The sequence below is a fragment of the Hippocampus bargibanti genome, linkage group LG04 (genome assembly GCF_051943395.1).
Source record: "Hippocampus bargibanti isolate YZ-2025 linkage group LG04, ASM5194339v1, whole genome shotgun sequence".
In the NCBI taxonomy this organism is placed as follows: domain Eukaryota; kingdom Metazoa; phylum Chordata; class Actinopteri; order Syngnathiformes; family Syngnathidae; genus Hippocampus; species Hippocampus bargibanti.
In genome coordinates, this window is record NC_142737.1 from 33,891,995 (window position 1) to 33,918,137 (window position 26,143).

Genomic DNA, 26,143 nt, shown 5'->3' on the forward strand with positions numbered 1-26,143 from the left:
AGCTATCTATTCGCTAGCTAATACCTATTACTCCCTAGCTACTAGCTATCTAGTGGCTAGCTAGCTAGCTAATAGATAACTGTACTTTTGTCTATTCACTAGCAATTAGCTATCTATTCGCTACCTAATAGCTAATGTTCGCTAACTAGTAGCTATCTATTCGCTAGCTAATAGGTAATATTCTCTAGCTACTAGCTATCTATTCGCTACCTAATAGCTAATATTGGCTAACTAGTACCTATCTATTTGCTAGCTAATAGCTAATATTCGCTAGCTATTAGCTATCTAGTCGCTAGGTAGCTAGCTTGCTATCTATTTGAGTTACTTCCGGGTTGAGTGAACGCTGGCGCGTGTGGCTGCCGTTGCTCACCCACAGAAAAACGTATCCAGTGACTGGAAAGTGACCTTGAGAGTTTTGAAAGGCGCTTGCAAAATGAAATGTATTCTTCTTCTTCTTCTTCTTCTTCTTCTTCTTCTTCTTCTTCTTCTTATTATTATTATTATTATTATTATTATTATTATTATTATTATTATTATTATTATTATTATTATTCACAAATGTATTCGGGAATTGAAGACTCAGAGCGCCTATACCGAATTTGTTCGGGTTTTAGTTTTTCTTGCGGGGGTGCCGATAAAGTGCCGGTCAGACCTCTGACAATGTATTTTGCCAGAGGTCTGACAGATAACTGTACTTTTGTCTATTCACTAGCTATTTGCTATCCATTCGCTAGCTAATAGCTAATATTTGCTAACTAGTAGCTATCTATTCGCTAGATAATAGCTAATATTCGCTAGCTATTAGCTATCTAGTCACTAGCTAGCTAGCTAGTTAGAAAAAAGCTAGCTAGTTAGAAAAAAACGTATCCTGTAACTGTAAAGTGACCTTGAGAGTTTTGAAAGGCATTTATAAATGACATGTATTATTATTATGATTATTATTATTATTGACATCTAGCTAGCTAGTTAGATAGCTAATATCCAGCAAATAGCTAAGATGCTAGCTAATAGATAGCTGTACTTTTGTCTATTCACTAGCTATGAGCTATCTATTTGCTAGCTGTTATCTATTCGGTAGCTAGCTAGCTTGCTATCTATTTGAGTTACTTCCGGTTTGAGTGAACGCTAGCGCGTGTGGCTGCCGCCGCTCACCCACAGAAAAAAAATGTATCCTGTAACTGTAACCTTGAGTTTTGAAAGGCATCTATAAATGAAATGTATTATTATTATGATTAGTATTATAATTGATTGCTAGCTAGCTAGTTAGATAGCTAATATATAGCAAGTAGCTAGCTAACTAGCTAATAGATAACTTTACTTTTGTCTATTCACTAGCTATTAGCTATCTATTTACTAGCTAATAGCTAATATTCGCTATCTATTTGCTAGCTATCTAGCTTGTTATCTATTTCCGTTACTTCTGGTTTGAGTGAATGCTGCCACGTGTGGCTGCTGCTGCTCACCGACAGAAAAAAAACTGTCCTGTAACAGTAAAGTGACCTTGAGAGTTTTGAAAGGCACTTATAAATGACATGTATTATTTCGGCTGTGTAAACTCTCAGTCTGAAGCTACCAGCAAGACTTTATTATTATTATTATTATTATTATTATTATTATTATTATTATTATTATTATTATTATTATTATTATTGGATTGGATTTGCCTTTATTAGTCTCGCAGTGGTGAAATTTATATTTCACTGCAGCAAAGTGATGAAAGTGAAAGTGATGTATTATTATTATTGATACCTAGTTAAATAGCTAATTTATAGCAAATAGCTAGCTATCTAGATAGCCAGCTAGATCGCTAGCTCTATAGCCAGCCAGACAGCTAGCTAAATAGCCATATAGCCAGCTATTTAGCCAGATAGCTAGTTATAGAGCTAATATATAGCAAATAGATAGCTAGATAGCAAGTTAGATAGCTAAGATACAGCAAATAGCTAGCTAGCGAGGTAGCCAGCCATATAGCTAGCTAGCTAGATAGCTAGTTAGATAGCTAATATGTAGCAAAGAGCTAGCTAGCTAGGTAGCCAGCCAGATAGGTAGCCAGCTAGATAGCTATCTCGATAGCCAGCCAGACAGCTAGCTAGATAGCCAGCTAGATAGCCAGATAGCTAGTTAGATAGCTAATATATAGCAAATGGATAGCGAGATAGCTAATATATAGCAAATAAAATATATCAAATAGCTAGCTGGCCAGCCAGATAGCTAGCTAGGTAGCCGGCTAGATAACCGGCCAGATAGCTAGCTCGATAGCCAGATAGCTTATGTTATGGTTCATCCCCTCCGTCACTGAAAACTTCATCAGGCTGTAAACATTCATTGGTAAGAACGCATCAGAAAAGGTCAAGAGACAAAATGAATGTCTTTTCTGCGCAAGCATACAAAGGGAAGGCAGCTGTCAAGTTTGAAAGACATAACCCTGGCACCGGAGTGGACACATTTTGGCAAGCCTGGCAGTGAATGAGTTAACATCGGGGGGGCGGGCTTAACTCAGAACGAGTTTGAATTGGAAAAGCATCAACAAACAATCAATGTATTCTTCTTATTATGGGAATTACTTTGTCATGCATTCAATTAGATTGAGGAGTTCATTCAGATTGCCCCCGCCCCTCCCCCACTGGATGGACGTGCGCTTCGCGCAAGTCTTTGGAAAGTAGCAATGGGGCTAGAGGTCAGAGGTCAGAGGCCATATTATCGCCACAAAATGATGGCGGGGGCTCGTCGTGAGCTTTCCCAAGACTTTGCGAGCGCGCACGCATCCAACCGCACGGCTTATTCCGATTGGCCAAGGCGGCGTTGGCGGCGGCGGCCCACCGCCCACCCACCCGACTTGACCACCATTTAGCAAAAGCATTAAAGGACAACCGACACCTCCGGACTACATTTGCAGTGCAGACGGCTGGAATTGATACGGAAGGACTTCTTTATTTGATGGCAAACATTTATGCTTTCCTCTTCAGAACTATTTGAATCCTAGTCGTAACAAGAAAGCAGCTTTTTCCCAATCGGAACTCTCTGAAGCCATTGTTTTGATTCTGGAGCAAGGCAGTTTGTGAAGGAGTTTCCTGACGTGATGTCACCAACTGGGGGCGGGACTTTCTCAAGCTCTCCAGTTTCGAGCAGATTTGATGGCAGTTTTGGGCCACTTTTGGTCATTTTGATTGGTGTTTGGCATTTGACTCAAAATTTCAGCCTGCGTCTTTTGGCTAGTTTAGATGCTACCAAAGGTTTTTCGCATGTCAGTTTGGAAACCTAAAAAAAATGCGGTGGGTTGTCCTTTAAAAGCCATCGACAGGTGCAAAGAGCCTGGCGGCGGTCCCTGGACGAGACCCTCGCAGCCGCCAATCCTGAGCGGCTTTGACACGAGAGAAGCCGCGGCAGCTAGCGTGATGCGCTAGCGTGGCGTGGCGCGGGTGTAAAAAGAGCCTACTTGCGCCGGAGACAGAGCGTCCCATTTCGGCCAGCGAGCGCAGGTTGGACTTTTTGGTCTGGTGGCGATGCTTGCGCAGCAGCGTGGACGTCACCTTCTCCTTCAGCTCGGCCTTCAGACGCCCGCTCTCCACCTGCTCGGCCGTGATTAGCTCTGAAAGGACATTAGAAAAAGGAGGAGCATGAGAAATGGCGGACGGTAGAAGTAATCAGTGTAGCCTCATGGAATAGTCCTCTGCTCCCCCAACTTGGGAGCGGTTCCTATTTTGAGAAGAATCAAAGATCCCATGTTTAAAGGGATCTCTGACTTTTTCTGCGTGGCGAACGTCGCAAAGCATTTGGCGGCGACCAAAAGGGGATTTGGCGGCCATTTGCCGCGTTTGGCGCAAACAGGACCGAGAGGAGCAGAGCAAAGGAGCGTCCATGGCGTGTGGTTGCCTCAAGCTCGCCACTTTTCCAGGCACAACGCCGACAGATCGCAACCGAGAGTCCCTGCGGGGGGGCCAATGAGGGGCTGAAAGCGAGGAAGGACCTGCTTGCTGCTTTCTCATGAGTGACGTGTCGTTCGCAAACGAGACGGTTCTTAGAGCCGGATCTCTGAAGTGAACCAAGAGAGCCGAAAAAGGAGCCGGGAATGGGAGCCGATTTTTTTTCCCCTCTATTCCCGCCCTCGGTCTCCGGTTAAAGCCGCATGTGATTGGTCGATATCCGTGGTCGAGGTGGGAGGGAAGAATTACAGACACACGCAGCAGTGAGGAGAAGGGGGGGCAGGGTAGACAGGTGGATAAATGTTATCACATGATGCTGTTATTATTATTCAATGATGATATTTTTTACAAGTTGGTATGAGAGCATTATGAATATGAAAAGCAAACGAGTGACAGCTGATCATCAGACCACAGTAACCGCAGGGTAAGTCAAAGTTAGCATCCACTAACTCTGTGCACATATAAGCAAGCCATATCAATAAAAAAATCATTTTTTACATCATTTTACATGATTTTTGGAAGTTAATTAATTCAAGCAAAACAAACAAAACAAAAAAAAAAAAACAGGAGCCATTTAGGAAGGAGACAAAAGAGGCCGAATCTTTTTAATAAGCTGAGCCAAAAGAACCGGCTCTCTGAAAAGAGCCGGAGTTCGCATATCAATAAAGATATTTTATATAGTGTATTTTTTACATGAGTAATTCGTTTTTCACATGACTTTACATCATTTTTGGTAGTTAATTAATTTAAGCAACAAAAAAAACAGAGGAGCCATTTAGGAGCCAAAAGAGCCCAATCTTATAGTGAGCTGAGCCAAAAGAACTGGGTCTCTGAAAAGAGCTGGAGTTCCCATATAAATAAAAATATTTGATATTGTGTATGTTTTTATAAGAGTAATTTGTTTTTCACATAATTTTACATGATTTTTATGTAGTTAATTAATTTAAGCAAAAAAAAAAACAACAAAAACAAAAACGAGGAGCCATTTAGGAAACAAAAGAGCCGGATCTTTTTAGTGAACCGAGCCAAAAGAACCGGCTCCCTGAAAAGAGCTGGAGTTCCCATATAAATACAAATATTTGATATAGTGTATGTTTTTACATGAATAATTCGTTTTCGACATAATTTTACATCATTTTTGGTAGTTAATTAATTTAAGCAACAACGAAAAAAAAAAAAAAAAACAGGAGCCATTTGGGAGCCAATTTTTTTTAGTGAGCCGAGTCAAAAGAACCGGCAGGCTCTCTGAAAAGATCCGCAATTCTGAAAGTGTGACGGACTCACCGAGCAGCTGAGGCAAAGTGGAGGCCTCCAAATCGAGCAAGATGCCGCCTTGTTCGATGCACGAGCGCAACTCAAACAGGCTGTGCAGGGACAAGGTGGCCACGTGAGGTTTGCTCCAGCGCTCGCCGCCTTTCTCCACCTTTTCCTCAAACTTGATCCATCTGCAAACCAGAACAAAAAAAGACCTTCAGAATTCCACATTTCAGATAAGTAATAGATACTATTAGATCACTATTACAAGACAAGTAAGCTACCTAGCGAGCTAGCTAACTAGTAAGACAGCTAATCAATAGCAAATAGCTAGCTAGCTAGCTAGGTAGCCAGCGACAGTGACCCCGTTCAATCGGGAATAACTCCAATAGATCAAGTTAGCCAGCTAGCTAATAGAAAATTAATAGATAGCTAATCAATAGCAAATAGCTAGCTAGCTAGGTAGCCAGCAACAGTGACCCCGTTCAATTGGGAATAAATCAAATAGATCAAGTTAGCTAGCTAGCTAAGCGATAAGTAATAGATAGCTAGCTGTAATCGATAGCAAATAGCTAGCTAGCTAGGTAGCCAGCAACGGTGACCGCGTTCAATCGGGAATAACTCCAATAGATCAAGTTAGCTAGCTAGCGAAGAGAAAACTAATAGAAATGGGGGTGAGAGCACCATGTGATTGATCGTACCCCCTCTATTGCCCCCCATTTCTCTTCTGGGGGCAACCGAGCAGGCCCCGCAGGCCCCGCAGGCCCCGCAGGCCCCGCAGGCCCAGAGTCGCTGCCTAGTATGAGCTCCCCGTTACAAATTGCATGTGGAGCCCGGCCAGGCAGTTACCAACAAACAGTCCACACCGCTTTTATCCGCCATGCCGGGTGGGTTTTGGGGGGGTGGGGTGGCGTTGCGACCCACGAGCCCTTTTTATGCAAGGCACAAACTGACACTTCCGACTGTTAAAAAAAAAGTGTTGGACTAGAAAGGAAGAATCAACAAAATGTGACTTGGTTGCTGAGTTGCTCCTATTGAGAGTAGGGGGACCCCCCACCCCCACCCCCCTTTACGTAATTAAAGGGGAAATTCATCAATTCACTGGAGTGTTGAACAATTTCACACTTTGCGGTGGGTGGGGGGTGTCAAAATTGTTCTTTCTCAGCTTACGTTAACACGGATGATTATTTCAAATACATTTTGGGATCATACTCAGCATTAATATGAATGCTTTTCTGTTCCTCATGATAATAATAATAATAATAATAATAATAATAATAATAATAATAATAATAATAATAATAATCCATTTCATTTCGAAGCGCCTTTCAAAACTCTCAAGGTCACTTTACAGTCACAGGATCAGTTTCTCTATGGGTGAGCAGCGGCAGCCACATGTGAAAGCATTCACTCAACCAGCAAGTAACTCAAATAGATAGAAAACTGACGAGCTAGCTGATAGATAGCTAATAATAATAATAATAATAATAATAATAATAACAATAATAATAATAATAATAATAATAGTACACACACGCCAGTGGTCACTCAACCTGGAATAACTCAAAAAGATAGGAGGCTAGGTAGCTAGCTAATAGATAGTTGGACAACTAGTAGCTAGCTAGCCTGCTAGATAGCGAATGTTTCCTGACTCAAATTGGTCAAAATCCATCCAAATGATCGGAATAAAAGTCAACTTGCCGGGTCCATACGCAAGGTGCTAGCTAGCTAGCCTGCACACGGCCCAATAGCTTGCTTTCTGCCGCCTCCAACAGAAGTATATTGATGCTAACGTTAGCATGGCGCTTGTCATAGTGCCACTGACATTCAACTGTTTCACTCAATCTATCAAATGATCAAATCTAATCAAAATATATGCAAAATATATATAAAATATATATATATATATATATATATATATATATATATATATATATATATATATATATATATATATATATATATATATATATATATATATATATATATATATAGCTTTCATGCAAAATATATGCATGAAAGCAAATATATCAAATTTCACAGTAGTATATCGATGCTAACGTTAGCATGGTGATGTGGCCATTTTGCTCTGAAAAAGTGGGAAATCCGCCAGTCGGCACAAAATTCTCATGCCCGCCTTCCCGAAAGCGCTTTGATCCTCTACTCGGTCATCTCTGTGCTTCATGTCACAAAGAGGGTACAGCAAGTGCTTAAGAATGAATGACTCTTTGTGTCTTTGTGTTGTTATATTATTTTGTTTTTTTGTTGTTGTTTTGACTTCAGGATGGCGTCGCCAGAGTGGCTGCCTTTCCAGCAGCTCCTGTATTTTGTTTTTCTACTTCTTTCTTTCCTTTCCTCTTCCTTTCATCACGTTGCTGCTGTGAAATGTCCATTTCTCCAGTGCGCGACTAATCAAAGCAAATCCGAATGAGGGCCACACTCGGTGTCCACGTTGAAGGCGAGTGGCGTGAACTCGGAAGGGCATTGACCCCCCGGGGTCGCCGTCCCCCTTACCTGGCCGTCTCCTTCCACTCCGTCTCCTGTCCGTCCACCGACAGCAGCTCGTCCAACTCGGTGAAGAGCTGCGGCGGCGGCGGCCCGTCGTCGTCCTCGCCGAGGATGAAGCGGATCCTCTCGGCGGCCGGCGACACTGCGCACACGGGGAAGATGCTGCGGGTCAAAGGTCGGCGGGGGGCCTCCGGATCGGAGCCCGGCGGCGGCTCCTCGCCGTCTTCCCGGTTGTTATTATTGTGGGACATTTTGGGGCGTCCCCTCCTGGTGTCCTTTTGCTTCTTCAGGTGGCGAGCGGAGCCCTCGCCAGAGACCCCGAAAGTGAGCGAGCCTCCCGAACGGAGCCTTTGCCAACCAGGTAGGAGGGGGGACAGGGGTGACGTCGGGGTGACGTCGAACACCCGACCGACCCCCTCAGCCATTGGCTGCCCACGGGAGCCCCTCAGTGACAATTAGGAAAGTGGCCCATTGGCTTTGGCTCCTCCCTCCACCCCCCTGCCCCAGCCCCTCCCTCCTCGCTCTCATTTGAATAGCGAGCAAAGGCACGAGGTGAAAACGCAAAAGGGCTCCCATATGCAAATCCTGCTTTTCGGAAAATCCATGACGCTTTGGGAAGTAGTGATGTGTCGTTCGCAAACGAGCCGGATCTCTGAAGTGAACCAAGAGAGCCGCCTCCTTATAGCCGGAAATGGGAGCCGACTTTTTTTGGCCTCTATTCCCCGCCCCCGGTCTTAGGTTAAAGCCGCACGTGATTGGTCAATATCCGTGGTAGAGGAGGGAGGGGAGAGTTACAGACACACGCAGCAGTGAGGAGAAGGGAGGGGGGGTTAAGGTGGACAAATGTTACATTATACTGTTATTACTATTCAATGATTCTATTTTTTACTAGCTGGTATGATAGCATTATGAATATAAAAAGCAAATGAGTGACAGATAATCATCAGACCAGAGTAACCACAAGGAAAGTCAAAGTTAGCATTCGCTAACTTTGCGCACATAGAAATCAAAATAAAAAAATATTTGATATTGTGTATTTTTTACATGAGTAAAAACTGAGGAGCCATTTGTGAGCCAAAAGAGCCAGAGCTTTTTAGTGAGCCGAGCCAAAAGCACCGGTTCTCTGAAAAAAGATGCAATTCCCATCACTCTAATTACTAATATATATAGTATTTTTTTACATGAATAATTCATTTTTCACATAATTTTACATGATTTTTGGGAGTTAATTAAAGCAAAAAAACAAACAGCGGCTCTTTTCAGAGAGCCGCTTCTTTTGGCTCGGCTCACTAAAAAGATCCGGCTCTTTTGGCTCCCAAATGGCTCCTCAGATTTTTTGTTGCTTAACTTAATTAACTCCCATAAATCGTGTGAAATGATGTGAAAAACGAATCAGAAAGGAAGATGCAAGTTCTTCTGCCTCGGGGCAGTGGGTGGTGGGGGGTCTCACTGGTCCGCTCATGTTTGATGAGACGGGCTCACATCTCATTCCAAATTCCCAGAGAGCCGTCCTCGGCCTCCATGAGAAAGGGAGCCAGCCAAGAGCCACCACAGTGTTAGCGGCCCAATCCAGCAGTTGCTAAGTGCTAAGCGCGGTCATGGGGGGGTCGCGGGGGTCCCGGGGGGGTTTCAGGGCGGTGAGATCCAGGCCGGGGTGAAAGCAAAGAGCGGTGAGAGCGCGAAGACCGAGAGGCGGAGGGGATAGAAATGAGAATCCCATGGTTCAAACGCTATTTCAAAGGAGCCACCCAACGCACACAAAGAGGACTTTGTCCCGGGCGGCGAGGCAGCAAGGCATCATGGGAAAGGAGATGGGAGGGAGAATGGTGGCTGGTGCCAACGGCTCCCGTTTGCTCTTGACGTGAACATCCGACACCGAGGGAGGCCCGGTCGCCGCTGACCGTTGGTGGGCAAGCCAAGGGAGGGAAATTCACACTGTGCGCTCACTTTTCTTCCTGGAAGAACCTGGAAAATGCTTTTGGATGTACAGTGATACCTTGGCTTACGAACCTAATCGGTTGCCAGAAAGAGTGTGTAAGGCGAAAAGTGTCTATCCCAAAAATGTATTTCACATAGGAAACCATTCAAATGTGAATAATGCGTTCCAAGGTCCCCATAAAACATCATTTTCTACTTTCCTAAGCCTTAAAACCATACGAAATAGACCTTATTTTATGTATAATAAATGTGCTATGCTATTATAATGAAAGAAATAAACTGTACTGTAAAATAACGTCCTTTTCTTGACCTTTGTGATGGCCTTTGATGGCTTGATGGAATGGAGTGGCCGCTCTCATCAGCATTAAACACTTGATGATGAGGACCGCAGCCTCCTTTCACCATCTCGAGGAATGATCTCTTGTAGGTGCTTTGTCTGCCATCATTTTATCTAGTTCCTCATCAATTGTGTTCTGTTTAGCTGGGTTGATGGCTTTTTGCATCAAGTGTACAGATGGCTCGTGCGGGTTATTTGTGGAGCCTGATTGATGGGAATTTTAACCTTGCGGTCTGCACTCTGCCTTTGAACTATCAAAGTTGAAACCAGTCCAAACGTCACCCTTTTCTATCCATTTTCTCACTCTCTGTTGTCTGCCTGTCTCTTTAAGGTTTAACCACCCTCTGTTGCGTTGTTGACCAATCACGTGGCTTTAACCGAAGACTGGGGGCGGGGAATAGAGGATAAAAACAAATCGGCTGCCATGTTCTTGTTAGGAGAACGGGCTCGTTCGCTAACGACACATCACTCATTGTGGCAGCTCCGTGTGTATCCCGAAAAATAGTTTGTATGCCAAGGTAAAATATTCATCAATTTAACGTTTGTAAACCGAAACGTTTGGAAGTCAAGAGGTTCGTAAACCGAGGTATCACTGTATACACTCTATATACATTCTACAGTGATACTTGGGCTTACGAACGCTTTAGCTAACGAACTTTTCGCCTTATGAACATTAAATTCGCCAGAATATAATCTTGGCATACAAACTAGTTTGGTTCGGCGGACGAACCAAACCACACAGTTTGCGGAATAGTTTTGCACGCCTCCTTTGTTTGAGTGCAGACGTGGTTTGTTATCGAGTGTAGTACTTTTGCTATTATGGGAGCAAAAAAGACCTCACCACAGGCTAGTGTTATGTCAAAGAGGACAATAATGGTCAAGCAGAAGAAGGAAATCATCAAAAAACACCAACAAGGTGTGCGTTTGTGTGACTTAGCCTCCCAGTATCAGTACGCTAAGCCGCTACGTGTGGCTAAGGGTGTTTCCGTGTTGTCTAAGCAACGGTCTAAGGCCATAGAAGAGTTTGAAAAACTTGATTTGGATGAACGAAAAGCAGCTAGCAGGGCACAGTGTGAGTGAGGGTATTATCGCCCAGAAAGCACGGCAACTTCATCATTAAGAGGCAACTACATCAACGAAGCATCACAAAATGACTTGATTATACAGCACAGTTTATTTCTTTTATTACAATCCAATAGTACACTTAATATACATAAAATAAGGGCTATTTTGTGTCGTTTTAAGGCTTATGTAGTAGAAAATGATGTTATATGGGGACCTGGGAATGGATTATTCTCATTTTAATGGTTTCCGATGGGAAATTAATGTTTGGAATACACACTTTTGGCCTTACACACACTTTCTGGGAAGTTATTAAGTTGGTAAGCCAAGGTATCACTGTATATCTCTATATATATGTATTTTATTTCTTGTCAGCGTTGACACTGGGTGTTGGTGTTTCGCCCTCACTAAATTGTTTGCGGGTGCAAAAACAAAAAGACTTTGTCTGTCTGGGACGAGCAGCAAATGGCAAACGGAAAGGACGCGTGGCAACCTTTGCTTTGATCTCGTCAACTTTGGACGCCGTCGTCACCCGACAACAAATAATCACAGACTGGCTGCAGGCAGAGCCTGCAGAGCCTGCAGGCACAAGAGTGGCTGACAAAAGACTTGAAATCCCGCCACAAAGAAAAGAAAAAGTTAGCTAGCTGGCTAGCTCACTAGCTGGCTATCTATTAGTTATTGATTGACTCGCTAATCTCGCTATCTAGCTGGCTACCTTGTAACATATCTATTTGATATCTATTTGCTAACTAGCTATCTAGCTGGCTACCTAACTAGCTATCTATACGTTAACTATCTATTAGCTATCTAGCTAGCTATCTATGAGTTATCCATTAGCCAGCGAGCAAACTTTCTATCTATGTGAGTCATTCCAAGCTATCTAGCTGGCTATCTATTTGCTAGCTATTAGCCATCTGGCTAGCTCACTAGCTGGCTATCTATTAGTTATTTATTGGCTAGCTCATCTCGCTATCTACCTCGTAACATATCTATTTGATATCTATTTGCTAACTAGCTATCTAGCTGGCTACCTAACTAGCTATCCTTTAGCCACCTAGCTAAGTTTCTATATATTTGAGTTATTCCAGGCTATCTTGCTGGCTATCTATTTGCTAGCTATTAGCTAGCTGACTAGCTCTCTAGCTGGCGATTTACTTATTGATTGGCTAGCTAATCTCGCTATCTAGCTAGTTATCTACCTGGCTACTTTGCAACATATCTGTTTGATATCTATTTGCTAACTAGCTATCTAGCTTGCTATCTATTATGAATGCTATGCATTATTAAGTATTCTTAAAATGATGAAGCTCCAATCAAATCGTTTCTAGCTCCGCCTGGACGGCCGAAATGAGAGGAGGTGACCCGGACAACCAGTCCGACCAGTACGACCGGGACGTTTGTTGACTGCTAACAAGACGCGGCGACTTTCCACGCGCATCTTTGCCCGTCTTGTTGGCGCAAAAACAAAAAAGCAACGTCACCGCCGCCATCATCTCCATCTTATTCTTCGAAAGAGGAACACGCACGCTCCATTGGAAAATGGCCTTATTGTGTACACAGAGATTACGCACGCAGTGTCTGAAATAACGTCTGCCCGCATGCCCGAGGCGTGCAACTTTTACAAAACGTCCCCGCCCGGGTGGCCGACAACTTTTTCAAGAAAAAAATCATTAATACTTTGCAACAATGGTTTTTTTTTGCGATGAGTCGTCTAATCATGCTTCAAGTTGTGAAAAATGCGGCAGGCAACTTTCTGGCCGGGCAGGCAACTTTTCAAAGTTATCTGCCCTGGTGTCCGCTAACTTTTTGGTCCTGAGTTTCAGACACTGATATTAGCTATATAGCTATCTAGTTGATTTGTAACAGATAACAAGGAGACAGAATGAAATTAACACAACTAGCTAGCTCTCTAGCTAGCTAGCTATGATCATAATAATAAAATTTACAATCACAGGATACGTTTTATAGTGGGTGAGCAGCGGCAGCCACAAGTGCCTGCGTTCAACTCAAACTGGAAGTAACTCAATAGATAGAAAGTTCGTTAGCCATATAATTAACAGATAGCTATTTAGATAGCTAGCTAGCTAGCCAGCGAGATATCTAATAGATAGCAAATAGATAGAAACTAACAGCTAGCTAGTTAGATAGCTATATAATCAATAGATAGATAGCTAGCCAGCTAGGTAGCCGTTAGATAACAATAGATAACGTTTCTGGCTTTTCTGGACGCAAATTGAGGTTGCGTTTTATTTTGGCAAGTGGCTTTTCTGGACGCCAACCTCAACCAAATCAAGGCACCAAAGTCAGCGTCAGCAACCAGATGGCCGCCGGCCTGTAATCTCTTCTGTGATTGGATTTCGGTCCTGATGAAAATCCCTCAACGCGTGCACGACGGCGCGCACGGGGGGGGGGCTCACACGGCTCTACGTCGGCTCCTGATAGGGCCACGCGCTTGGACGCGGGAACTCACCGAGGGGCTTGAAGATGCCCTTGCCGGCCTCCTCGCCGGCCTCGTTGTCGGAGGCGGTTTCCGAGGGCCGCTCCTGGCGGTCCTTGCGGCCCGGCGTGCGCCGCCGGTGGCGCCGGCGGCGCCGGTAGCTCTTGGGTACCCGCACGCCGATGTAAACGGTGTGGTGGCCTGAAGGCGGAGACGGAAAGGAGACGTTAGTCGAAAACAGGAAGAGAATTGTCAAACAATTAGCAAGTAGGCACTGTCTGAAATAACATCTGCCCGGATGCCCGGGGCGTGCAACTTTTACGTCGGGCGTACAACTTGCAGAACGTCTCCGACACGACAACTTCTTCAACTCCCTCAAATCAAACATTTGCTTGATTCAATAAAGCAAATGTTTGATTATCGGAATAATTTATTTCGATTTAGAAAATGATGTTTTATGGGAACCTGGCAACGGATTATTCTCATGTTAATGCTTTCCTATGGGAAATTAATTTTTGGGATACACACTTTTGCTTTACACACTCTGTCTGGGAACCAATTAAGTTCGTAAGCCAAGGTATCACTGTATTCGAAATTTTTGTTCCGGTTTGGAAAATTCAGAATTTCAGTTCGTTTGCAATTTGCATACTCGGCACGGCAGCCAATCAAAAGCCTGCTTCCTGCTTCCGGATTTTCCCGATAAGGGCGTGCATTTGCATCTCATTTTCCAAAGTAGACACACAGAACCTCAGCACCAGAAGAAAGATTCAAAAGAAGCTAACAACATTTAGGACGCTACAAAAGGTAAACGTAAACTACACCGTGACTGTAAAGTGTCCTTGAGAGTTTTGAAAAGCGCTTATACATGAAATGTATTATTATTATTATTATTATTATTAAATGTGGCATGGTGGAAAAAAGGAGCTCACGTGGCTTGTAGCAGACGACGCAAGGGAGCATTTGTGCTAGGTACATCTTTCCAAAAAAAAAAAATCATTTATACTTTGCAAAAATATTTTTTGGGGCGATGAGTCGTCTTATTGTGTTTCAAGTTGTGGAAAATGCGGCAGGCAACTTTCTGCCCGGGCAGGCAACTTTTCACTTTTCAACTTTTGACTGCCCTGGTGTCCGCTAACTTTTTCTCAGGAGTTTCAGACACTGATTACGCACACGAACAGGTACATTCATTCAATGGATGGAAGATTGCTAGCTTAAGAGAGCCATCGGCAGTCGCTAGTTAGCCAGCTAACTAGCGACATCGATGGAAAACCAGGCGTTGGTTGGTTCAACGCCAATGAAAGCGCAAAGATCATAGCTGTGTGGCCAAAGCACGCCACCCCAATGCCAGTGTGCCAACCGATAATATTTACTGTGCTGACGCGTCGCGGATGGCGAGTGGCCGTGGCGGCGAATGCACGCGTCTATGCCAACCTGCCCACTCACAACATGGCTGCTTTTTTTGTTTGTTATTTTTTTTAAAATCCATTTCATTTTTAAGCGCCTTTCAAAACTCTCAAGGTCTCTTTACAGTCACGGATAAAGAACTTTCTTTTTTGTGCGGGTGAGCAGCGGTAGCCATTCGCGCCAGTGTTCACTCTACCCGGAAGTAAGACAGAAGCAAAGTGATGAAAGGAAGAGGAAAGGAAAGAAAGAAGTCAAAAAACAAAAGACAGGAGCTGCTGTAAAGGCAGCCACTCTGGCGGCGCCATTTTGAAGTCAAAAGAGCCACGTCTTTTGTCCACGTTGGCGCTTTGTTCCAGCTCGTTGGGCTTAATATGATTCCATCACATTTCGGTTCCAACAAAATGGCTTGTTTGGGAGCCGATAAAGTGCTGGTCAGACATCTGGCAATGTTTTCCCTTCCACAATGGGGCTAGCATCCATTGACCAAAAGAGATTGTCTCATATCCCCTGTCCCGCATACTGTAAATCCACTTCAATTCCAAGCCGCGACAGTTCCACATATGCATCAACGCTTCTTTCTTCTTTTCGAAGCTTTAGCGCCACCGCTTCCTCTTCTTTCTCTCATTGGGAGAGAACCCCGAGCGCCCCCCGCCGAGCCGCTTCGTTGGATGCTCGCCGGACATCCGAGCGGCGGCGGCGCCCGTCACCCGCGGCAACCGGCTCGGGGGGGGTCGTATGGGAACGCCGCGGTGCATGCTAACTGCGGAGCCAACGTATCCTTCCCGCTAGCGCGCTTGGATCAATGTTTTTATGCTTGTTCCCTTTCTCGGGTCACTGAAAGGTCACTGAAAGGTCACTAAAAGGTCACTGAAAGGTCGCGATGGCCAAACGACACCTTGAAAGTCAAGAAAATTCCAAATGTTTGGATAGTAAGCGCAGCCCCGCGCAGGTTAGCTTGGTTAGCTTCATTCCACGCATCGGTGGGGTGGAAATTTGCCCAGAGGGAACGGGCCTCCCAAGCTGCTCTGCCAAAGGTCACAAAGGTCACGCCGCACGTCCCTGTCGGCCTTTTGCTTTCCATCTTGGCTCGCTCAACGGCGGACATTCCCGCCTGACGCTCCAGCTGAGGTGACAGCTGACAAAACAAGCGACCGCCGCGCGCGCTCCTTTCACACTCGACTTGACAAAACGGTCCCAAGTCAAAGTCAAAATGGTGCTAAGTCGAAATCCATTCCAAATGTTCATTAGATGCTAAATGACTCGCAAACTCCCTCTGGCGCCATCACGCGGTCGATTGCTGTGCGAGTGTATGACATGCTGGCTGGCCAAAATTCCTGTACGTGTTGCTGGCCTGCTAGCGCGTAGCAGTGCCAGGCGTAGAATGATTTTTTTTTAATGGAGGTTGTGCTTGTAAGTACAGGGGGTCGTAAGTCGGGCCGGTTGTAAGTCGGATGTTACCTGTATATATATATATATATATATATATATTCATGTGATTTCAACAAAATGTCAGAATGTATTCTACTTATTGATCATACTCCCCACGACTATGAATGTTTTTGTGTCCCTCATGATTGGTCAAAATCCATCCAAACGATTGGAAGAAAAGTCAACTTGCAGAGTCCATACGCAAGGTGACTGCTAGCTAGCTAGCCTGCACACGGCTCATTAGCTCGCACGCTTGCATTCCGCTGCCTCTCAAGGAAGTGTATTGATGCTAACGTTAGCATGGGGATTCTCATCGTGCCACTGACATTCGACTGTCCGCTTCTTCAAAAGGGGGCGTTGACGTGTTTCGACATCAACAAGATCACCCAATCAAAACACACAAGCCCAAACAGGAAATGAACAGCGAAAAAAGACAGAATACAGATTTCAGGGGTGTCAAACATACGGCCCGCTGGCCGGAACCGGCCCCCAAGGAGGTTCGATCAGGCCCACAGCACAAACCACACGGAATTCATATTTTTAATGACGCGAAATTCAAGGATTGTCCACTAGGGGACAGAGTGGCGCTCTTTCGATTAAACGTAGAAGAAAACAGCTGTGGGTTTTTTTTCACCCACGATTTCAAAACACTCATTAGCCAAAATGTCGTTATCCAAGTGGAGAAAAGGAGATAACCAGTGTAGAATTTCACCACCTCACTTTACACTCAGTCATGTCACACGTGTCAATTGTGTGTCTTTTTTAGCCACGTTAAAAGTGCCTTGCTCGCTGGCTCCGTCCATTGATTTCAACTGTGCTGTCCGTCACGGATATTAGCATCTTTCACAATCAAGCTGACTGACGCATTTACTTTGATGCGGTCGAAAAAGTGGGCAATCCGCCCATCCGTGGGCTCATCCCCGGTCATAGGTGGAGAAGCGCGGCGGCGGGTGGCGTCCACGTACCTTCCACTTCCTCCTGGTCGCAGAGGTGCTTGACCAGGGAGGCCCCGCGGTCCAGCACGGCCTCGTCCTCCATCCTGTAGTAGTAAAAGAGGAAGAAAGAGCGCTCACACCTCTCGTCCGGCGACAGCGTGGAGCCATAGCGCCCGGGCTGCTTCACCCGCAGCAGGTCGGGAGCGGGACTCGGGCTCAGGCGGGTGCTGCTGGTGGCGCTCATGTCGCCCCGGCAGCCTCCCAGCCCAAGGTCGCCGCCGCCGCCGAGGCCGAGGCCGAGGCCGCCCGGGCCACCTCAACAAGGGCCGTACAAAACGCGCGATGCCGTGCGCTGCGCCGCGCCGCTAATCTGCTGGCCGGGAGGTGAAGGCAAGGACAGGAAGCCGCGGCTAATTGGGTTAGCGCGCGCCTTCCTGTAAACAAAGCAAAGCTCTGGCCGCGTCGTTGAAGCGTGCGGGGGGTGGCGGCTTTGAAAATAGCAAACGAGGCTTCGTCGTGGAAATTTGATCGCAAAGCAGTTTTGGAAACACATTGGAATCATAAGGGGGAAGAAAAATGGAGGACGGTGAAAAAAAAGAATGTCGGTTCCCAAATGCCAATCAAATAATCATCATAATAATCGTCTCTAAGCGCCTTTCAAAACTCTCAAAGTCACAGGATCCGTTTTCCTGTGGGTGAGCAGCGGGAGCCAAACGCGCCAGCGTTCACTCTGCCGGGAAGTAACTCAAATAGATAGAAAAGTGTCACAATCTGGCGCCTGCCGCCGCACAGGTGTCGCTCGTTCCGATCAGTGGCAGTTCAAAGGACTCCCGGCACGACCGTTCCGTGTCGGCTCATTGCATTGTATGTGTTTGCTGCACCCTGTCAGCTTTGTTTCACCTTGGCAGACTTTTACTCTTGGTTTTCTTTGATACTTTGTACTTTTCTGTTCAGATGACTTTGATGTTTTAGATTTTGTTCCTGCTGACTTTATTTGAATACAATTTGTCAAATACAACCTGCTGCCTGCTTTTTGGCATCCACCACCATCACCACCTTGCAAACCTTGACAAAAGCTAGCTAGCTAGCTAATAGATACAGTAATAATAATAATAATCCATGTCATTTCTAAGCACTTTACAGTCCCAGGATACAGTCGCTAATAAATAGCTACCCAGCCAGCTAGATAGCTAGCCAGCCAAACGACAGCTAGCTAGATAGATAGCTAGCCAGCCAGCTAATAGATAGCTAATAGATATATATATATATATATATATATATATAATAACAATAAGGGGTTAGTGTTACATTTCATAACGATGCATGTCATTTAAAGGCGCCTATCAAATGCGGTTTTAGGGCCGCCCCTCCCCCAAAACAAGTTCAATCCACAACGCCGGCGATCGGGCAAGGCAACGAATGGTCAAGTTGTGTGGTTGAAACGTAGTCTGCCACAACCCACACCCAAAATAAAAACAAGTGGGGCATCACATGTCTGTCTACTCATCCGCCATTATAGGATTACGCTGGCTTTGCTTCAACGACAATCCAGGCGTAACACACACAACTACACACACACACACACACACACACACACACACACACACACACACACACACACACACACACACACACACACTAGTGATGTGTCGTTGGCAAACGAGCCGGTTCTAAGAGCCGATCTCTGAAGTGAACGAAGAGAAGGAACTGGAAAAGGGAGCCAAAAGGTCCAGATCTTTTTAGTGAGCTGAGCCAAAAGAACCGGCTCTATGAAAAGAGCTGCAATTCCCATCACTACTCTGTGCACGTTAAAATCAAGCCATATAAATAAAAATAGTGGATATAGTGTATTTTGTACATGACTACATAGTTTTACATGATTTTGGTAGTTAATTTAAGCAAAACAAAAACAAAAAAACAAAACTGAGGATGGATTTTTCTATTTAATTAACTAAAGCAAAAGCAAAACAAACTGAGGAGCCATTTGGGAGCCAAAGGAGCCGGATCTTTTTAGTGAGCCGAGCCAAAAGAACCGGCTCGCTTAAAAGAGCCGCAACTCCCATCACTCCACTGTGCACATATAAATAAAAAAATATTTGATATAGTGTATTTTGTACATGAGTAATTCGTTTTTCACATAATTTTACACGATTTTTGATAGTTAATTAATTTAAGCAACAAAAAAAGTGAGGAGCCATTTCGGAGCCAAAAGAGACGGATCTTTTTAGTGAGCCGAGCCAAAAGAGCCGAAACGAGCGCACACACACACACACACACACACACACACACACACACACACACACACACACACACACACACACACGCACACACACACAGCACACGGTTAATTGATGGCGAAATGAAAAGAAAAGGAGCGAGTCGGTGGGAGCAAATGTTTTCCACGCATGATCCAAACGGGCTGAGGGGAAACGACGCGAAATGGACCGTGGGCTCAGAACGGAGGAACGGAGGAACGGAGGCTGGGAGCTCGGCCTGGCGCTGCTACGGCAAAGTCCAGCCCGCTCCAGTCGGGCCTTCGAGTCCCTCCTTCTTGCTTTGACCAGTGGGACATTTAGCCATCGAGCGCAATGGCTTTGAATGGGCCGCTTGCGCTCAGCGTCGTCTTGGAGACGCCCAATTGGAGAGAGCGTCTTTGCGACGCAAAACTCTGCGAGGAGCACCGACGTCTCCTGGCGGCGGCGGCGGCGGACCTTTCCTCCTAATGGAGCCGAGCCAAAGCCTGCTATTTCTCGGACCTTCTCTTTTGGAGGCACATCCGCCTCGCAGTGCACAAGTGCTGGGGTTGGATTCCGGAGCGCATCACCCGCCCGCGTTGGTCTCTGCTATTCTTTGGATCCCCAAAAAGCGACGGCCCCTTTCCCAGACAGCATTTGCCAAATCCATTTGCTTTGCTTCCGCCACAAAAATGGCCGTCATCCCACTTTGGACGGCGGCAAAAATTTCTTGCCAATGTGGAGGACTCTATTGTACTGATTGATTATGGGGTCTACGACTGGCCTAATTGCCCCGTATCACCTCATCAGCATAACAAACCCGATGCGGTCGAAGAATTGTGTTGTAAGAAGGATCCAAGTGAAAGCTCACCCCACCACGGCGTTTTAGTGAAGGGTTTTGCCGTTTTCTAAAAATAGCTTCTTTTACTCCCCTTTCAAACCTTGGATGAGAAGCGAAACGTCCGACACCTTGAAAGAAGTCCCGGTGGCGCATGAAGAAACCTTTTCATCGATGGATCACTCCTGTACGACTGGGAGCTTACACAGACGTATGAACGTTATAGAAAAAAGTCCGGGGGGACGCACGCCCCACTTTCCATTGCTTACTTTTGCCTGTCATCTTTTGTATGATTGGCATACAATCCCTCCGCATGTCCTCCGTCCGCAAGCTCTTTGTTGACGTGATTTCAACATGGGGGTCAAAGGGTCGAGGGGCGGGGGGGTCAGACACAATAATGATACAAGCGCAGGTTTCTATGATAAAGCCCAAAAATATTGGCTGCAAAAGACGCCTGGAAGCAGCTGTGCAGGAAATCACTCTTGCGCAACACATTCCAGGGGGAAATTCCAAGTCTTCCCAGATTTCTCCGCGCGACAAAGGAGCGGAAAAGGCCGCGCGCCATTATTTGCAGGCCTGGAGGGCCACGGGCAAAGTCAAGTAGGCCGCGTGCCGTGGCGTGGCGTGGCGTGGCGTGGCAAACGTCAACCAGGCCCCGCCCGCTTTGTCGGTGCGAGCGTTCGGCAGACAGAAAGATGGCCGCTTCGATGCTAGCTTGCAGCGCTTCAATTTGGGAGCTCCGGCGCCAGCAGATTGTGACGCGGCCTTGGCTTACGAACTTCATCGGATTCCCAGTCAGAGTGTGTAAGTTGAAAAGTGTGTATCCCAAAAGCAAATTCCCATAGGAAACCATTAAAATGAGAATAATCCGTTCCCATGTCCCCATAAAACATCATTTTCTACTTTCCCAAGCCTTAAAACTACACAAAATGGACCTTATTTTATGTATAATAAATGTGCTGTAGTATTATGATTAAAGAAATTAACTGTACTGTATAATAAAGTCATTTTATTGACCTTTGTGATTGTCTTTAACGACATGATGGGTTGGAGTGGCCGCTTTCATCAGCAAGAAACACTTGATGAGGAACGTAGCCTTTTTCTTCCACGATCCCTTGGAGATGCTTTCTCGGCCATCATTTTACCTAGTTCCTCATCAATTGTGTTTAGCTGGGCTGATCGATTTGTGGAGCCTGATGGATGGCAAATGCTGCTGGGTTCTTGACCAATCACGTGGCTTTAACCGAAGACGCCATTTTGTTTTTTGGAGAACGGCCTCACTCTCTCTCTGTCTGTAACCCCAACCCCCACTTATGCGTTCTTGACCAATCACGTGGCTTTAACCGAAGACTGGGGGCGGTGAATAGAGGACAAAAACAGTGGCCGCCATTTTCTTGTTAGGAGAACGGGCTCGTTGGCCAACGACACATCCCTCGTTGTGGCAGCCCGGTGATGTTCATCAATGTAACGTTCGGAAACCGAAAAGTTCGTAAGCCAAGGGCTTCGTAAACCGAGGTTTCACTGTACGGGTAAAATCCGAGTTACGACCGGTGTGACATACGACCACCTGTACTTACGACCGCCAGACTTTTTTTTTTTAATTCTAATTTAAAATGTCAGAATAAAAGTCAACTTGCCGGGTACATACGCAAGGGTACTGCTAGCTAGCTAGCTAGCTAGCCTGCACACTGCTCATGAGCTTGCACGCTTGCTTTCTGCTGCCTCTCGCAGAAGTATATTGATGCTAACGTTAGCATGAGGCTTGTCATCGTGCCACTGACATCTACTGTTTCATGGATGGATGCTATTGTTTCATTGCAAATTACAATCTATCAAATGATCAAATCTCATCAAAATCTTTGAAATATATCAAAATCTATGTATATAAATATATAGATTTCATGCAAAATCTATCAAATATATGCAAAATCTATCAAATCCCAAAGTAATTGATTGATGCTAACGTTAGCGTGGGGCTTGTTGTAGTGCCACTGACATCGATTTGTTTCATTGCAAATGAGAATTTTGACAACATTGAGCCTGCCGACTCGACAACTTGAATTGCTCAACTTTCTGTTCGCCAAAAAGAAAGCAAAGAAAATGTCCGGGCGGGCGGGCGGGCTACACTTACTTTTTGCTCATGTTGTGGCGAGGCCTGCGATGATTTCACAGATTTCGGAACGGCGAGCGGGTGACGCTTGAATCTAAAGTCACACACACACACACAGAGGCAGCGTGACCACTTTTGCATTTTGTAGACCACCGGTGTCAAAGTCAAGGCCCGCGGGCCAAATGCGGCCCGCCGCATCCTTTTTTTCGGCCCGCCAAAGTAAAGCAAACATGTGAAATTCCATCATGCTTGCCAAAATCCTAAATGATCATAATCCAAAATGTCCTATTTTCGGATGTCCGCCACAACTTCAGTGAAAGTAGACGGGGGACCCTTCTGACTCCTGAACATCGACGACGATGACCGATTATTATGGCATAATTTCTTTTGTTTTTGACTTCAAGATGCCACCTATTTTGCTGCTTTGCCGTTCCCAAAATGAAATGAGCCCTTTTTTAAATTGAAGAAATATGTCTTTTTTAAGTGGTGAGGAAAAGGAGATTCCAGTGGCGGCACGACGCCACCACAGCACAGAGAAACCTTGTCAAAACAACAACTTTCAGAGTTCATTTACTTTTGCCATCTGGAACCACAATACGTCTGTGTCACTCTAAATCGTACAGGAGTGATCCATCGATGAAAAGGTTTCTTCAGCCGTCATGAGTACCTCATTGAAGGTGTCGGATGTTCCGGCCCTCATCCGAAAAGTTTCGTCAGCTAATTAAAATTTGCTGCTAGCTTTGGCCCGCTATATAAATCCAGATGCCACACCTCTGCTATGATAGGTCCCTGCTCTCAGGTTTGGGGGGAGCAGAGGACTACTCCCTGCGGCTACACAGATTATTTCTATTGTCCTGACTGATTATGGGATCTACGACTGGCCCGATTGCCCCATTTGCAAATTTCCCCATTGTGGGACGATTAAAGGTTTTCTGAATCTGATTTGCTCTGCTATCACCTCATCGGCATATCTAAGCCTGTGTGGTCGATGAAGTCTGTTGCAAGAACGATCCAAATTAAATGTAATAACAACAATCCATTTGATTTATAAGCGCCTTTCAAAACTCTCAAGGACGTTTTACAGTCACAGGATAAATTTTCTCTCGGTGAGCAGCGGCAGCCACACGCGCCAGCGTTCACTCAACGATACATAAAACCACCAAAAAAACTACAGAACAAATAATATGACAAGTCACAGAGAGTCATTCATTCTTCAGCACCTTCTGTACCCTCTTTGTGACATGAAGCAGTTTTAGATGAAAGAGGAGAGGATCAAAGCGTCCTTTTCAGCAGTGGATCAGGGACGTCATGGTGGAATATGCACGTCTACTACAAACTGTGCCATTCTCTCCAGGCTGTGGTCTTTTCCAATCCTCAACATTCTATTCGCGTATTAACCTCAGCCCACCGTGGCGATTTAGTGAAGGGGTTTGCAGTTTCAGAACAAATGACACGATGAAACGTGCGACACCTTGAGAGAAGTACAGATGATGGCTGAAGAAACCTTTTCCTCCATGGATGATATGCCTTTCTTGATACGTACATTTTTATTGTACTCTGCTTAGAATATCTTATCTTTCTCTCCTTTCACACGCCTTCAAAATAAGATGCAGCGCAAGAACGGGTGAAACAAAGACGCATGGCATTTTTCAAAATAAAACACCGTTCGGACTCAGATCATAAACGAAAGGGAAATGCTGTACATTCTGTATTCTTTCTGCGCGGCCCGTTCGCAAATGACCCGCGGGCCGGGGGTTGGGGACCTCCGCTTGGAGTGGCGCCACCACCGGAAGGAAAACCAACTCAAAGGCGTTGTTACGTCAAGTAGGGTAGACGTTGGAAGAAGGTCTGGAAAGTGTCAAGGACTTACAGCGAGAAGTTGCTGTTTGCCCGCGGCGTGTGCGGCGGCTCTCCGTCTTCGTCTCCTTCGCGGCCGTGAGCTGAGCGAGTGATTGCGGGGAAGGAGCGGCCGTGCGCTTTGTAAACGAAGCTCGGGACCAGCGCCGCCGGGCCACTCCTCCCCCTCCGCCTCCCCCTCCTCCCCCGCCTCCCGAGGAAGAGGAGAGGGAACATGCCGCTGCGGCGCCGTCCTTGACTTCATTGGAGTCTTCAACGTGGTCTTCATTATGGTCTTCATCGTCATCTTCATCGTGGTCTTCAATATGGTCTTCATTATGGTCTTCATAGTGGTCTTCATCGTGGTCTTCAGCGTGATCTTCAATATATCAATCCATTTCATTTGTAAGCGCCTTTCAAAACTATTCAAGGTCACTTTACAGTCACAGTATAGGTTTTTCTGTGGGTGAGCAGCGGCAGCCACATGTGCCAGCGCTCACTCAACCCGGAAGTAACTCAAATAGATAGAAAACTAGCTAGCTAGCAGATAGCTAATAGATAGCCAGCCAGCTAATAGATCACTATTAGATAACTAATAGATAGCCAGCTAACTAGCTGGCATGCCAATAGATAGCTAGCCAGCCATCGCGGTCTTCATCGTCACCACGTGCCCTGCGAGAGACACAAAGCCGTCTGAAAAGACACCACCAAACGCGGTGCGCCCGATGTTGTGAAAGGCCCCAGCTGGCTGGGCCTAAAACGGGACATGATTCAAAGTGATGAATGATGCGAGCAAATGGGCCAAAATGAAAATTGGAGTTGATTGGCAAACGGGCCGGAGCGCACGCCGCCACGCGCTCACTTTCCGGTTGCTCTGGAAGCACCGAACCTGGGATGGATTTGGACTCGGACTCGGACTCGGACTCGGACTCGGGCGCGTCAACCAAGCAAACGTTTTCCCTTTAGCTGCAGTCAAACCATACGGATGGCGTCACCGTCATCTTGTCAGCACCCTTTGGTGGTCCCGGTGATGCAAAAGCCGGCCGGATCCACCAGGCTAACGGCGGGGACAAATTGTTTTTGGGTGGTTTGGCCCCGCGGGAAGACCAACCGCGGGTTTTCCATCTCAGGAAAGCCCTTCAAGATCCAAGTGAGCCTTCATCGACGGGCGACGGTGGACCTCGCCAACTTCCTGGCACACGTCAAGTAGCCTGGCTGAGGAAGGGGCTCCTCGGCGGGGGGCCCGATACAGCGCCAGGGTGGTTCACTTTGTCGCCGTTTTTTTTTTTTTTTGTAACGCCGCGATCGTCCTTCCGTTGAGGACCGGGACAAAAGCGTCTCTCATCTAAATGGCGTTCCCCGCTGGTGCCAACGTGATGTTGTGATTCACAACACATAATATTGTTGATTCTAACAGCGGGATGGCAAATTAGCACCGGCGGGGCTCATCCCACATCACACAAAGACGTGTGTAAGGCTAAACAGATGGCGCGCCGAGGCACCACTTTTGGGGAGAGCAACACCAGGCGGGCAAACGGGCAAACGGGCCACCGGGCGGACAATAACGCTCGGGGATCAAGCGCCGCGCCGGCTTTATTTTCAAAGGTCTTCAATCTGGCTCCGCTTGGGTCTCCTTGAAGGGTCAAGGCCTTCGCGGCGGCGGCGGCGGCTCGGCGGAGCTTTCCGCTCAGGAATGTCTCATTACGGCAGCTGGGACGATTTGCGCTGGCTTTGGACCGCCTTTGGGCCAGCGAGAACATTGTTCTGAGAAAGGGCATTGCCTTTTCCCTGGAAGGGCACCACTTGGCATCCAAGCGGCGCCGCTTCGGCCCACTTTAAAGCAGCGGGAGACCCCTCACTCACCAAAAAGAGCCGGCTCTTTTGGCTCCCAAATGG

At 46.1% G+C, this 26,143-nt stretch overlaps 1 protein-coding gene across 5 annotated transcripts in view; it reads right to left on the reverse strand.

Moving 5' to 3' along the window:
* Positions 1-24,367, reverse strand: part of slc4a4a (solute carrier family 4 member 4a) — a 41,429-nt gene extending 17,062 nt beyond the window's left edge. For 3 of the 5 annotated variants that reach the window (XM_088995358.1, XM_088995360.1, XM_088995356.1), the window contains exons 1-7: positions 24,282-24,366; positions 22,433-22,505; positions 17,260-17,333; positions 13,496-13,663; positions 7,692-7,827; positions 5,208-5,368; positions 3,437-3,589 (exon numbers count right to left, since the gene is read on the reverse strand). In XM_088995358.1, the coding sequence (XP_088851484.1) occupies positions 3,437-3,589; positions 5,208-5,368; positions 7,692-7,827; positions 13,496-13,663; positions 17,260-17,333; positions 22,433-22,443 (703 nt within the window). In that variant the 5' untranslated portion in view covers positions 22,444-22,505; positions 24,282-24,366. Of the gene's footprint in view, positions 1-3,436; positions 3,590-5,207; positions 5,369-7,691; positions 7,828-13,495; positions 13,664-17,259; positions 17,334-22,432; positions 22,506-24,281 lie in introns of all 5 variants that reach the window. The other 2 variants (XM_088995355.1, XM_088995357.1) reach the window with 1 other exon arrangement.
* Positions 24,368-26,143: the final 1,776 nt, after the last annotated feature.